Source organism: Puccinia triticina, chromosome 1A, assembly GCF_026914185.1.
Source record: "Puccinia triticina chromosome 1A, complete sequence".
NCBI lineage: Eukaryota > Fungi > Basidiomycota > Pucciniomycetes > Pucciniales > Pucciniaceae > Puccinia > Puccinia triticina.
This window is the reverse complement of record NC_070558.1, coordinates 538196-551479: the sequence shown is the minus strand read 5'-3', so window position 1 is coordinate 551479 and position 13284 is coordinate 538196. Positions and strand designations below refer to the sequence as shown.

The window sequence follows — 13284 nt, the reverse complement described above, 5'->3', positions numbered from 1 at the left end:
GCCCAAAAACACTGTAAATTAGCGCAGCACATCCGGGCCAAAAAGTGCTATGCTTTGCGCTGCGCTGCGCTATCTGTAGCGCAGCACTTTCACCATTGCTCCAAGGCTGGGGAAATTTTGAAATCATAGCTCAATGCCGCCATCCAAAAAAATGACTTTCTGTCAATTTTAAAAATTTGTGATGCATTCCATAGTGTAATGCAAAAAATGTATCTCCTACCCTCCCAATAGTGTAGTTGCAATTGAAAATGAGGAAAAATGTGCACCAATAATTTAGTGGACAAAAATTACATGTAAGGTAGCAATAGCAGCCCAAAATTTGCTACTTTACCATTACACTACTGCTGCAGGTAGTGTAGTGACCCATTTTTGCTAGGAAAGAAGTGTGCTTTTTTTGGCACATACACATTATCCCAGATTTCTTACTGGACATCCCACACAGGATATCTGTTAGCAGTTGAAGTGTTCTGTTCTTCCCTCAGTCAAAATCTCATACCCCTGGTTGTATATATGGAGTGCTTCAAATTATTCATGTTTTAATTGGGAGGGCAGGACCCATTCAAGCACACCAGATCCTTCAAATTCAACTACTTTCATGTGACCAATCCCAAAGTATTGTGATTTTTGATGGGTAGCCGACCTTCTAGGGGTTGAAAGTGAATCACAAGAATCTCAGTTTTTACAAGAATGCTTTCAAGATGTATGCTGTCTACGGTGCAGCCTTACAGGCCTCAAAAGACGACAAGTGACCGAGGAATCTGCTTGATAATCAGGTGATTCATACTTTTGTACTCGATTTGTACTCGAAAATTACAACCAACAGGGGGCAGATGTAGGCTCTAGAGCAAATCCTGAATGGGCAGAAACGGCCTGTCATTGACGGCTTTTAAAATCTTTGTAATTGACAATTCGCAAACGTTAATTAAGCTACTTGTAATTGACAGTAAGCAAACATATATTAATCTGCAAACGATAGACTCAGTTGACTTGCTCCATAAGCAGTTCCTTCTAGTCCTCTTGAGACAATGGCGAAGTCACTACACACATCTCTGGCCTTCTTGAGCGTCCGAGCCCTATCAAGAAGCATTAAGCATAAAACGAAATGAGTTCGGGTATATTTGATCTCTAAATCAAAGTCATAGAACCGCAAGAATTAGACCTACGCGGTAATATTCTTCAAAAATCTAACTTTTTTGTCTTCAGTTAATTTTTCGTTCGGATATCCAGGCTTGAGAATTATCATGAAAGGTCAGCTCTTCGAACGATATACGGTTCTCGAATGAGCTTACCGTTTCCAAAAGTTTGGCGAGCCATATCTGACTGAGGCGAGGCAATTTAATCATAAAACAATGTAACGTTTCTGATAGGCTTGGCAAAGAGCTTCTTGGTAGCTTTCCACTGATCCCGAGAACAATTTGATTCAACGCTTCTTGTCCATGGATCGTTAATAACTCGAGGAACAGATCAACTTGAGCTTGCGAGGATGCTTTCTGTGTTTGCTGAGCGAAAATTCGCTAAGAGTGACAGCGTGTGACAGGAGTCTTTTATAAGGCAACAATCACAGAAGGATCTTATAAAATCCCGAACCCCAAGCGATAAAACTTAACTCACAAGGATGTCTAAAGCAGCCTGTAAAGCGACTCTTTCTTCGACTTTCAAACCAGCAATGGCGATGGTCAATATGATCTGCAACTCATCTTTCAGAGCTACAAACATCTGTCCATATCTTTCAATAATCTGAATATATTCAAGGGGGTTTGATCAGCCTGTGCAAAGTTTCAAAAGCTTGCAGATGTTAAATTGATTGGGGGAGGAAGAAATCACTGACCGCTGCACAGAGCTGCAGAAACGTCTGAACCACATCCGGTTCTTGCATCATCTGAGCATCAGAATTTAACACGGAAGCAGTGACCTTAACCGACTCTTTGACGCAACCCAAAAGAGCATTCCACTGATCTTGAGGAAAGTCTTGGCCTTTAAGTCGGCAGGTAGCGATAACCAAAGAAGTGGAAAGCGAGAACCAAATGGCTAGATTGGCAGGATCCCGACTGATGTTCGAGATACAGGTCGTGAGCAGTAGGAAAGGATCGAGTGAGATTGCTGTAGGGATACTGCTGGATGTACATGATCGGGCGAGTTCTGATAGAGTCTGATAGTAAGGCAAGGCGTGCATTCAATATGATGGCGGAGCAAGGTCCTGTGAGTTCAAATGGAACTTTATGAGAACACTAACCACAGCCATATCAACATCACCTAAAGATTGAACCAAAGCGTTGGAGATTAGCTGAGAGAGATTTTGTTGAAGATTACGGATAGGTTCTAATTGAGTCAACTGAGCCATCTTTTCTTTTTCTGTTTCCGCTTCGTCATCAATATCCAGTAAAATGAGCTCTTCGTCAGGTTCAGAAAGTCCCTGATTGCAAGCCTTCAATTGTTGCAGCTGAGTGATGATAACCAAACGATTATTGGGATCAGGTGCCTATTCGATACAAGAAATGCCCAAGATTCAGAATGTGATTCCAGGATACTGTTTTTAGATGTTGAAGGACATGTAGTCATGAGCCCATACAGGTCAAATGACGCCATGAGAAAAACATTACGCACTTGAGAATGTTGCTGTAGAGCAAGATCCAGTCGCGTTAAGACCGGCTCCAACAAACTAAGAATTGGCTGGACCAGGTCTTTGGGGGGAAGAGCCTGGAGTACACTGGCAACTGCCTGCAAGACCTTGTTGTACTCATCGGGCTGAAACCGAACAATTTCAACGGTGAATAGATGCATATCACTGACTCCAGTGATTGAGAGGATGCAGATTAACTAACCATGATTTTTCCCTCGGTAGACCGAATCAGCTCTGCTAAAGGTGCAATTTCATTGACTAGAACCTTCCTTCCTTCATGACAAAGTCTACGCAAAGCGTTGGCTGCCAGTGAGATCGTCTCCGAGTCCGGACAGTTCAAGGACGGTGCAACCAAGTTGAGGGAGCAAAGTAGGTGACTTGGACGGTGCTTAAGCCATTCTGAAAAGGAAGCTGTGCAGTTGAATCTCAAATGAGCACCTTCGTTTGAGCATCACAACGAATAGAGGCTGGAATGAATGGGCGCTCACCGATCAGCCCCAAGCACGTGCCTTTCAACCGCAGTAAAGGTGCTGTATCTCCGATAGGGATTCTTCCCAAGATTTCAGAGCTGAATACTAGGGGCAAAGCCGTATTTTCTTCCAACGGAATCCCATCTTGGATGGCTCGGATGCAAAATAGACATGCTTCTAGTTCCTTGGAAAAAAAGTGAGCGGAGATATCCAGGATTTCAGTTGTGGGGATACTATTTTACCGGGATAGCAGTCAATACATGTAATAATCTCTTTTACGCAATCATCCCCCGCTATTATGATCTGAGCATCAAGACCACGAATTCACCTGCAGAAATTTGATGAAAAGATGAAAGTAATCAAATAAAGAATGCGTTCATACCTCATAGCAATCATTCGGTTCCTGACTTCTACTTAGCAGCGATTTCGTTTCAATAACCAAGTCGAGCAACAATTCATCGCGGCAAACGTAATAGCAGGCCAAAAGACATTCTGCCAAGTCGGCCCTGGTATGCGACTTGAAAGAAGCGACCATGTCTTTAGTCCAATTTTCAGCAATAAAATCATGCTTTGGCCAAGTTGATTTGAGTTTCAAGCCTTGGGATAAAGTTTTGAAAAGCTCAGTTGATAGAGATCTTAGCTCTGGATGGTTTTCCTGGGCCAGAGAAGGTGGTAAATTGAACTCAGAGTTGTCTGGGGCGGTTGCCAGATATCCTAAGTCATTAAGTTCTTCTTGTAGTAGCGTCCAAATCGGAAGAATAAGTATCGATATATTTTCGTCGATTCCACCATAGCCGGGAAAGGTACTGAGTCGCAATAAATGTCTCATCATTTTCAAGCTTCGCGGAGATGAAAGGTTTGCTGCGATGCCGGCAATGGAGTGCTCGGACAAGGAAGTAAAAAGTTTGTAGATGGATAAGATCGCATCGGGAACCTCTCCTGCTAGAAATCACGAAATGATAAGCCCAATGGTACGTCCGGGGAGGGAGGTGATTGAAGACCTACAAGCTACTGATCGTTCAATAATAGAGCCTACAAAGTCGCCACCAAACCAGTCCAGAAGGACTTCAGCTCTCGCCTTGGTCACAAAGCCAGCTCCAATGCTAGCTCCTCCACGGCTACCAGACACCAACTCTTCAATACAATCGGCAGACCTTTGAACAATATCCTCTTCCTCGTCGGCAATGTGGATAGACGTATTTGGATTTAAGTAAACCATAAGATACTGGGAATTGAATAGCAAGTCCAATAGAATTGGCCATAAGGTAATAGGTCCATCGATGTTTAAGTGAGAAGAGCAAAGCCACGCTTGACTGCAACTGAGGGCGGCGAGTCTTATCGAGCGAGATTCTGAGACGAGAGCTTCCGATAAAGTTCTGATAACGAGTCCACTGCCATCTTGAATAGACTTATCGTACTGCACCCTGGATCCAAGCAAATTCAACGTAATGTAATTTGCGGATCGAAGGGTAGATTGTGTTCTGACCTGCGAGCACCTAACATATCCGCCCGTTCAGCTTCCTCTGCGATCACGGTTAATACGTCCAGCAAAGAGCTTGTGACAGTCGGACCACATGCTAGCCGCGAAATCACTTCGAGAAGCCAGTTATCCCAACACTTCGATGGTTCGGGAACTAGCTTGAATGACAGTACAGAAATCTAAGCACTGGTAAATTAGCTGGGTTCCTTTCATGCCACAAAACGCGATCCAGTTTTAAGCAACCAACCGCCACAGACAGCTTTCTCAACACGATTTTCTCTCCGGGAACCGACGAAGCGGTGCGAATAACACTTTGTTGCAACCAATGGAGTAAACGTTCTTTCAAGTTAAGCGACTGATCTGTAGGAAAACTCGTCCAGTCCCTGGATACCTTCACAGCTAACGTGTGTGCAGCAATGAACCTTGCGTTGGTATTCTGCGAGCAATGACACGATGAGACTAAGTATTTCGTTATTTAAATATCGATTTTTCGCGGAATAAGGCAAAATAGGATTACCTCTGCCCATTCATGCTTTCCCAATGAATCCAACATTTCGCTTGCCAAAGACCAGGCAGATGGCTCAGCCATGAAATCGTATAAGGCCTTCTGGGCTTCAGCTTGTTGGATCTGATTTGGTAAGGCATATACCGGTGTATCGGGTGACGGGTAGAGCACGTTCAAAAGTTCGAGGACACGGCTGACACCCATCTTGACGAGAATTTAGATGATTCTTGAGACTTGGGTCGGTGGTGTTATGAGTTGGCTGCAGCGGCCTTCAAACCGAGCTTAACAAAGCCTCTCGAACGGGGGTCCCGAAGGGACTCTCCGTGGGAGAGGCTTACCTCCAAAGTGGAGGACTTCCCGTCGATCTGGGAGCCCCTCCCAGACCCAGATCTGGCCAAAAAAATCCAGATTTTCGGTGGGTCCACCGGGGAACCCTAGTCCTAGAAATACGCAAGGGTGTTTACGCATCCTAGATCAATTCCCACCCACCCACCACCCATCCTCATCCATCCTCGGCCCCCATGGCACCAAACAGCGCCGCCAGAACTCAACCAAACCACCCGGACGAAATCGGAATCGACGCAACCCAAACTCAAAGCCAGAGGCCGAGGAATTCGGGTCGCGCAAAGACTGGTGGACGTACCCCTGGTTCTCAGGGATACAGCAATACGGATCACATTGCTCTGGTCAACGCAATCCGAAAGGTTTGACCGTTGGGCGCGAATGACTGGGAAAAAGTCCAAGAGGACTATAACGGCTATGCTTCGTCAAACAACCGAGCGTTTCGAGAGGTCGAGTCATTGAAGAAAAAGTTCAAATCCTTGCATGAACAAAAGAAACCGACTGGCGATACTGAACCCCCATCTTGGGTGCGTGAAGCAAAGGCAGCTTACCGGGAAATTCAAGAACGAGCGCACAGCTAATCTGTCGTCGATCGCGGGCCCGAAGGTGTTGATCTGGAGGATGAGAGTGATGACGAGAGGTGAGTACAATCATTCCCTTAAAGTCACATGTATCTGATCCAATTTGATCTCTGATTTCTTAGGAACAGTGTTGGTGCACCTGTTCGAGATTCAGATTCAGATGATGATGGTGATGAAAACGTCAGGGTGGGTTTTATCCGTCGAGCTCGGGCGGGTCCGCGCGTATGGCAGCGGGATTGTTTTTCAACCACCCAAACGAGTCCCCGTATATGGGCAATGAAGGAAATTTTTCATCAGGGAACGCTGCGGGTTTGGGACCTACTATTTTTTCCCCCACAACGATGTCGGACTCTCGAACAACATCCTCTTTTGTGGGACCTACTATGTATACCCCAACAACGATGTCGGACTCTCGAACCACATCCTCTTTTGCTAGCGACCACCTTCAAACCCGACATCATACACAATAAAAGTGCTTATTAACTCTATTTATGCTCTCCCTGAATATTTCTGAAGCTGTTTGATGCGCGAACTGAATCAGCTGAATTAGTTTGTACCATCTAGCTCAATAGTTAAAAATATGAAAAACTTAATGTCAATCAATGTGCTGGTTTTTTTTTCCTCAATCAATCAAATTTATACTGTTTTTTCCCTTATTTGATCAATCTGATATCCTTTGATTTTTTTGCTCAATCAACCTGCGATTGTTTTTCCTCAAATCTTGTTTCCCTGATCTTATAGTTGCAGTATGAATGAAATCAATGATATCTGAACTCATGATGAATATCCTTAAACAGCATTTTGTGGAATTCTCTGCTCAATACATGAAGCTCATCCCATACAGACATGTAAACACTTCGGGTTTGATTAATCTGAACCATGCGACATTAACGGAGTTGATGTAACCGGCACACTATCTGAAGCACTTCAAATCGGAACTGGTGATCCGATGTGGGTAAAGGCAGTTTGTGTTGTGACTAGAATCTGTGTGGTTCTATTGCTCCGACTTGCCCGCCTCTTCCAACTCCTATACTCCAATTGTGGAGTTTGTCCACCCCACCGTACAACATCCCCCCTCAAACTCCACACCATGAGTACAACCAGAAAGGATAGAAGAAAAAAAAAAAGAAAAAAACATGAGGAGATGTGTAGGAAACAATTTTTTCTTTTATAGGAATATGTCTAGATGATTTAAGATATGAGTTTAAAGGAGTAAAAAAAATAAGAGAAGAAATTTAATAATCAAGTGAAAATTTTATCCATTGATAGCGAGTGAAGGTTCGATCTAAGTGTTTTGGTGAAGAAATCCGCCAAGTTGTCCGATGTTGAAACCCAATCGAGCTTGATGTTATGTTCCCGGACCGCATCGTTTACGAAGAAGAAATTCCGCTCTAGACTTTTCATGCGACCTTTTGAGGCGTTGTCATCCGAAAAAAGGACGGCCGCACGGTTGTCACACTTGATTTTAAATGCGAGTTTGATATCGAAGGATTTGAGGATAGGAATAAGAAACAGTAGAAAGTCTACCGACGACCCTAGTGAAATAAATTCGGCCGCGCACGTCGAAGTTGCGACTACCTTTTGTCTTTGAGAACCCCAGGCCACTGGGCTACCCAGTAGTGTGATGATAAATCCGGAAGTCGATCGTTGAAACTCTCCCCCCCAGTTCGCATCCACCCACGTAACCAGATCGTCTCCCACAGGATGTAGCCGAAGTTGTTTCGATCGGGTGGTGTTGATGTACTGAACCAGGTGTGATAGAGCGTTCCAATGAGATTCGTTGGGGTTTGAACTAAATCTGGCCAGGTAATTCACGGCGAAGCTGATGTCAGGTCTGGTCCCCAAGGCGAGGTAATTGATTGAGCCGATCAAGGATTGATACAAGGTTGCCGAAACCGGTTCACCCCACGACGTAGTGAGGTCGCAAGTCGGCAGCGGTGTGTTGGTGGGTACTAGGATAGGATTTACTTCTTCCTTGTATTTCTGAATCAGTTGGTTGACCAGGAGATGTTGACTTAAAAATATGGAGTCTGTTGTATAATCAAGTTTTATGCCGACTAGTTTATCCGGCCGTGCGTCCCACTTCACCCTCAAACTGCCTTCCATTTTTCTCCGAAAAAGATCGATATCGCTTTGATTATTACCAAAAACAATCCCGTCATCGACATGAATCCACACAATTATAACCGAGTCGTCCTTCTTGTACCTGTATAGACATTCCTCCACCTTGTCACACTCGAAACCCCATCCATGAAGAAGACTCTTGAAATGCTTCCACCAGCAACGGCTGGCTTGTCGGGTTCCATAAAGGGCCTTTTTTAGTCGGAGAACTTTTCCTGCCAAGTGAGGGAACAGTTCAATCGGGGGATCTACAAAAATGGTCTCGTCGATCGGGCTGTGTACGAAAGCTCCCGTGATGTTGAAAGAGTTTATGATCCACCTGTTCTTGATCGATAAAGTGAGTAGAACCCGGAGTGTTGAGAGTGAAGCTGTTGGAGCAAAAGTCGACCGAACGTCTTTGCCAAGTCTTTGTTTGAAGCCGCAAACCACAAATCTAGCCTTGAGTTTGTTGATGGAACCGTCAGAGTTCCTCTTGATGTCAAAAACAAAACGAGTGCCGATCAAGTGCTTGTCCTGTTTTTCCTCAATGTCGAATGTGTCAATCTGTTCAAGCTGAGACCACTCAGACATGCATGCGTCACGCCATGCCGATGATGCGGGGGATTTGAGAGCGTTCTTCAGGTTAGTCGGGATTTCCGCGTCAGAGATTGCCTGTAGAGTGTGAATTTGAGAATCCTGTTCGTCACATATTTCAGTTGTTTGCTCTTGTCCCAAAGCCAGAACTCTACGAACAAGGTGGTTGTTAGCAAACTCGGACGGTGCCGGAAACAAAGGCTTTCCTTGAAAGTCAAGGAAGGTTGCACACTCTGAATTTACGACCTTCTGCAACGTTGGATTCCAGAAAAACCACCCTCTCTCATCATCTTGATATCCGACCAAGTAACCGGTCCATCCACGTTGATCCAACTTGCGACGTTGTTCTTTTGGAATGTGAACAGCTGCCCGAGCCCCAAATGGGTAGAATGAGTCTGGATTAGGTTGGCGGCCTGACCACATCTCCAGCGGTGTTGTCTTGCATCGCTGATTTGAGAGCCTGTTGACAAGATAACATGCACATTGATACGCATGGGACCATAATTTTGACGGTAGCTCAGAATGGGCCAAAGTTGAACGAGCGATGTCCCCAAGGGTGCGATTGAGACGTTCCGCCTCTCCGTTTTGTTCAGGGGTGTATGGAGAGGTGAATATGATCTTACTGCCGATTGAGTCGAGATAATCGGTTAATGGTTGAACCGTGTATTCCTTGGCGTTGTCGCAGCGGATAAATTTGGGGGCGGAATTGAAGTGTAACACAAACTTCTTCACAAGAGCGATGATTATATTCGGGACTTCGGAACGAGATTTGATAGGAAAAACAAAAGAATAAGTGGTCGCGTGGTCATGAACAGTGAGTAGGAAACGATTGCCGGAGATATCAGGATCAAATGGTCCCATTACATCCGTCACAATAAGATCAAGTCGGTTTTCCCGTGGAATAACTTCCGGAAGAGAGTGTCGTCGGCGTTCGCTTTTTGTTTGTTTGCACGTTTCGCAGATGAAGGGTTGCCAAGACTTGAGGTTGAAAGATGGGACGAAACGTTGAAGGAATTCTTTTACTATTGCGTCGGACACGTGTCCAAGGCGGCAATGCCAGTCATATGCCGGAGTTGTTAACTTGGAGGATGACCGTGTGGATACTTGATAGATAGACGGCTGGAAGAAATGAAAAGATTCAGGAGTGATAATCCACGACCGATTGTGGAAACGAGCGGTGATTGAAGCGAAGGAAGATGTCAGAACTATGTTGTGGTTCGGAAGGAAGAGCGGTCAGAAGCCGGATTCAATGAGTTGTCCTAGACTAAGGAGTGTTCCGGTCATTTCCGGACTGAATAGTACCTTCGGGATTGTTAGGGTACCATCCCCATTGACCATCTTCAGGTGACCACTGTGAGTCGCCAACATCGAACCCGTAGATGATGCGAGATTCAGTTTCATTGGCGGTTGGAGAGGGCGAAGATAGGAAAAAGATAGGAAAGATCCGCTCACGTGGTGGGTCGCCCCAGAGTCCAAAACCGTGCCAGCGCCGGCGGCACCATTCGCATCCGCACCCACCGCCGATCGAACTGCCGCATTCTGATCAAAGACGGTGGGTGGGTCGTTCGGTGGTGCGGCCTGACGGGCGTAACCGGAAGCGGGGCGACCAAGATCTGTATTGGGAGGAGGCAGCTTGGCATTGCTGCGGAGAGTCGGGCACGACGATCTCCAATGTCCCAACATTTTGCAGTAGGAGCATGGTTTTCCTTCGTGCACTGTTGGGTCGGCCGGGCCTTGATTTCCCTTTCGAATGTTATTGAGTGCGGCCGATATGTCGTCAACGGTGGGATGCCCAGGCATACCCACGTTCTGAGGGCGTTGAGTTGGATTCTTAGCTGTCGGAGGTTGTCGTTGTTGTCCAGTGAATCCACCCCGCGGGTTAGGTTGAGTTGTGGACGGGAGGTGTGTCGGATTCCAGGATGGTTGCCGCTGAGCCGTCCATGTTGGAGGTGGATAAGCTCTGAAGACTGAAACATTTGGTTGTTGACCCGAGTCGAATCAAATACTCTCGCCGTACGCTGAGGTAATGATAGTTTGGACGTCCCGTGCCGTAATGCCCTCTTTGGAGCCGAGTTGGAGGGAAATGTTTTGAAACATCTGTGACCGAGACATAAAAGGAGGAACTGGTGAAACCGCTTGAAGAATAAGGCTTTCCACCACAGGAGGCAATGCTGCCCCCACCTTCTTGAGATCAGCAAACGTGTCGAACAATTTGTTGAAAAAAACTTGGACCTGAGAGGGGTTGATCGTAGGACCCGTGATGCGAAATTCAAGCAGTCTGTCGATGAGTTCCATCTGTCGAAAGCGTACCGTCCCTTGGAAGTTTGTTTGGAGAGCATCAAACGCCTCAGTTCCGGTAGTGAATCAATCCGTGATTGACTGAAGTTCATCGTGGATGGTGATCTGTATGAGGTACAGGATGCTCGTATTCTCCTGGTCTTTGACCTTGGCGTAGTTCTTCGGGTCGTCGAATAGATTGGGAATACCAAGTGTGAGAAGTAACACTCGGTTAAGGCTTCTCTTCCATTTTGTGAAGTTAGTTCCATCGGCCGCCAAGGGTTCTACGTCTTGCTTGTAGATCCCCGGTTGTTGTAAAAATTTGGTCTTCGGGGATATTTCGGAGGTCGATTGTGACATGGAGAAGCCGGGGAATTCTTGGATAGCCGATATATCCGAGACGATTGATGAATGACTGGATGATGACGTTTCAGATGGTGAGTGAACTGGTGAAGTTGATCGTGGTTTGTTGTACGTCGGCTGGTATTCAGGTACCGGAATGAATGCCGTGAGAGCTAGTCCAAATGGATTTTGAACGAGACGATAGTTGGTTGGAGTTGGAGCCGAGGTCGATAATCCTTCGTCGATGTGTCGAGTTATTGTCTTGGAAAAAATGTAAGATATTGCCGATATGAACGGAGATGGAGGCCAATCGATGTCTATAGGATCCGATTTTTCTTTGATTGGAGAAGGAGGTAGCGGAGGTAATTTTAGGAGCTCCTTATACGCCTTTGTCTGCTTGGGACGTTTCGCTCTTGTTGGTGGTGGTAAGGGTCCCGCTAGTTCAGGTTGGTCTCGACGAGTCGTCACCATACACCAATTCGAATGTCGCCAGGAGTCGAGTCGAGATGGCTAGCGCTGTTGGTAGAACTTAGGCTCTTAATCTGTTGTGACTAGAATCTGTGTGGTTCTATTGCTCCAACTTGCCCGCCTCTTCCAACTCCTATACTCCAATTGTGGAGTTTGTCCACCCCACCGTACAACAGTTTGAGCCGGCTGAAACTGATTTTGGATGAGGCATCGTTTGTTATGTTGCTGGTTTGTTGGAGATACTGAACGTCGGAGGAAGAGGGAATGTTCCATTCTCAACTTGAGCCAATGGGAAGCCAATTGGTTGAGGCGTTGGTAACTTCAAATGGCCAGTTGGCACCGAAGGGGAGCGATGGTGAGATGTGAGTCGTGAGGAAGCTTGACAGCTGGGGGTATGGCCTGGGTGACTCAAATCTGGGGGATGCGGGCGACGGAACAAGCAATCTGGTGAGATGTGGAACTCTGGGATCTGGGAATCCAGATCTGGATCTGGGAGGCCTCCCAGATCAATGGCAAGTCCTCCAGTCGCCCGCGTGGCCTGAGCAACTTGAGAAAGTGGTGAAATTTTCACCATTTTTAAGCTCAAGAATCTTTTGAGCAAAATCAAAGCCCTTCAGAACAATTCTGATTTGGCAAAGTTGTAGCCTTGCTTCTTAGGCATATTTTCCTTGTTTTTTGGAAAAAAAAGGTGCAAAATAGCCAGTTGCTTGCAATTTGCAGTTGGTTGTGTTCTTTCCTTTTGTGAAGTAAAGCTTGACAGGTGGGGAACTGTTTGGATCATTGGACCATAAACCCTCTCACGGTTATTTGACTTGCTGCAGCCAGGTGCTGATGGAGTTCTGTCATGTGTTGATGTAGATACATAGTCATACACAGGGAAAAAAGCTAGAATGATAATATGTATTTGTTTTTTCTGCTGTGTGATACTTGGTTATGTATATAACACCAGATACATCCGTTGGGATATCCGGGCTTGAAGAAGTCGGATTGTTTACAGTGGTATTTTATTGACATAATGATTTATTCGAAGGGATGAAGCTATTTGGAAATTTTAAGTTGGAATAAAGGTGCTTGGAATCTTGCGCTTCTAATGGTGCCGGCGGCCGGATGTTTTTTGAAGTGCTAGTGATGAATTGAGGGGGTGAGATCACCTCCCAGCCATTTGGCTGGTAGCTCTCCCCCTTGTAAGCTGACTTTGGATGCAAGTCCCTCCCTTTGGGAGGCGGGCCCTTCAGCCCCCCCCCCCCCCCCCCCCCCCCCCCAAGCGTAGGTGTGAGGGACTTGTGTTAAGTTTGCCTTGGAACCAGGTCCCATCACTTCGACCGGGGGTGGGAACAGCCCATCCCCGTTCCCCGAGGGGATCCTCTCGACACTCACCTCTCTCCTTTGATTCATTTGTGCAACCAGGCAAGTTCTTGAACTCAATTACCAACTGCACATTTGTAAACCCAGAGCCTCAACACTGTTTCCCCTTGAACTTGGTTAGACTCTCAGCATTATGATTC

The 13284-nt window shown here is 46.1% G+C and overlaps 2 protein-coding genes across 2 annotated transcripts; one reads left to right on the top strand and one right to left on the bottom strand.

Annotated features, from left to right (window-relative positions):
* Positions 1–958: 958 nt before the first annotated feature.
* On the bottom strand, positions 959–5279 carry PtA15_1A77 (uncharacterized protein; the record flags this gene model as incomplete). Its single annotated transcript, XM_053165842.1, has 14 exons — positions 959–1073; positions 1164–1228; positions 1290–1514; positions 1612–1737; positions 1829–2149; positions 2234–2479; positions 2605–2745; positions 2823–3031; positions 3109–3274; positions 3473–4032; positions 4096–4514; positions 4577–4749; positions 4818–5006; positions 5088–5279. 14 exons carry the CDS (start codon positions 5277–5279, stop codon positions 959–961), a joined length of 3147 nt encoding a protein of 1048 aa, XP_053016294.1.
* A 317-nt stretch (positions 5280–5596) lies between these two features.
* On the top strand, positions 5597–6278 carry PtA15_1A76 (uncharacterized protein; the record flags this gene model as incomplete). Its single annotated transcript, XM_053165831.1, has 3 exons — positions 5597–5779; positions 5955–6057; positions 6121–6278. The coding sequence occupies 3 exons, from the start codon at positions 5597–5599 to the stop codon at positions 6276–6278; spliced, it is 444 nt and encodes a 147-aa protein (XP_053016293.1).
* Positions 6279–13284: the final 7006 nt, after the last annotated feature.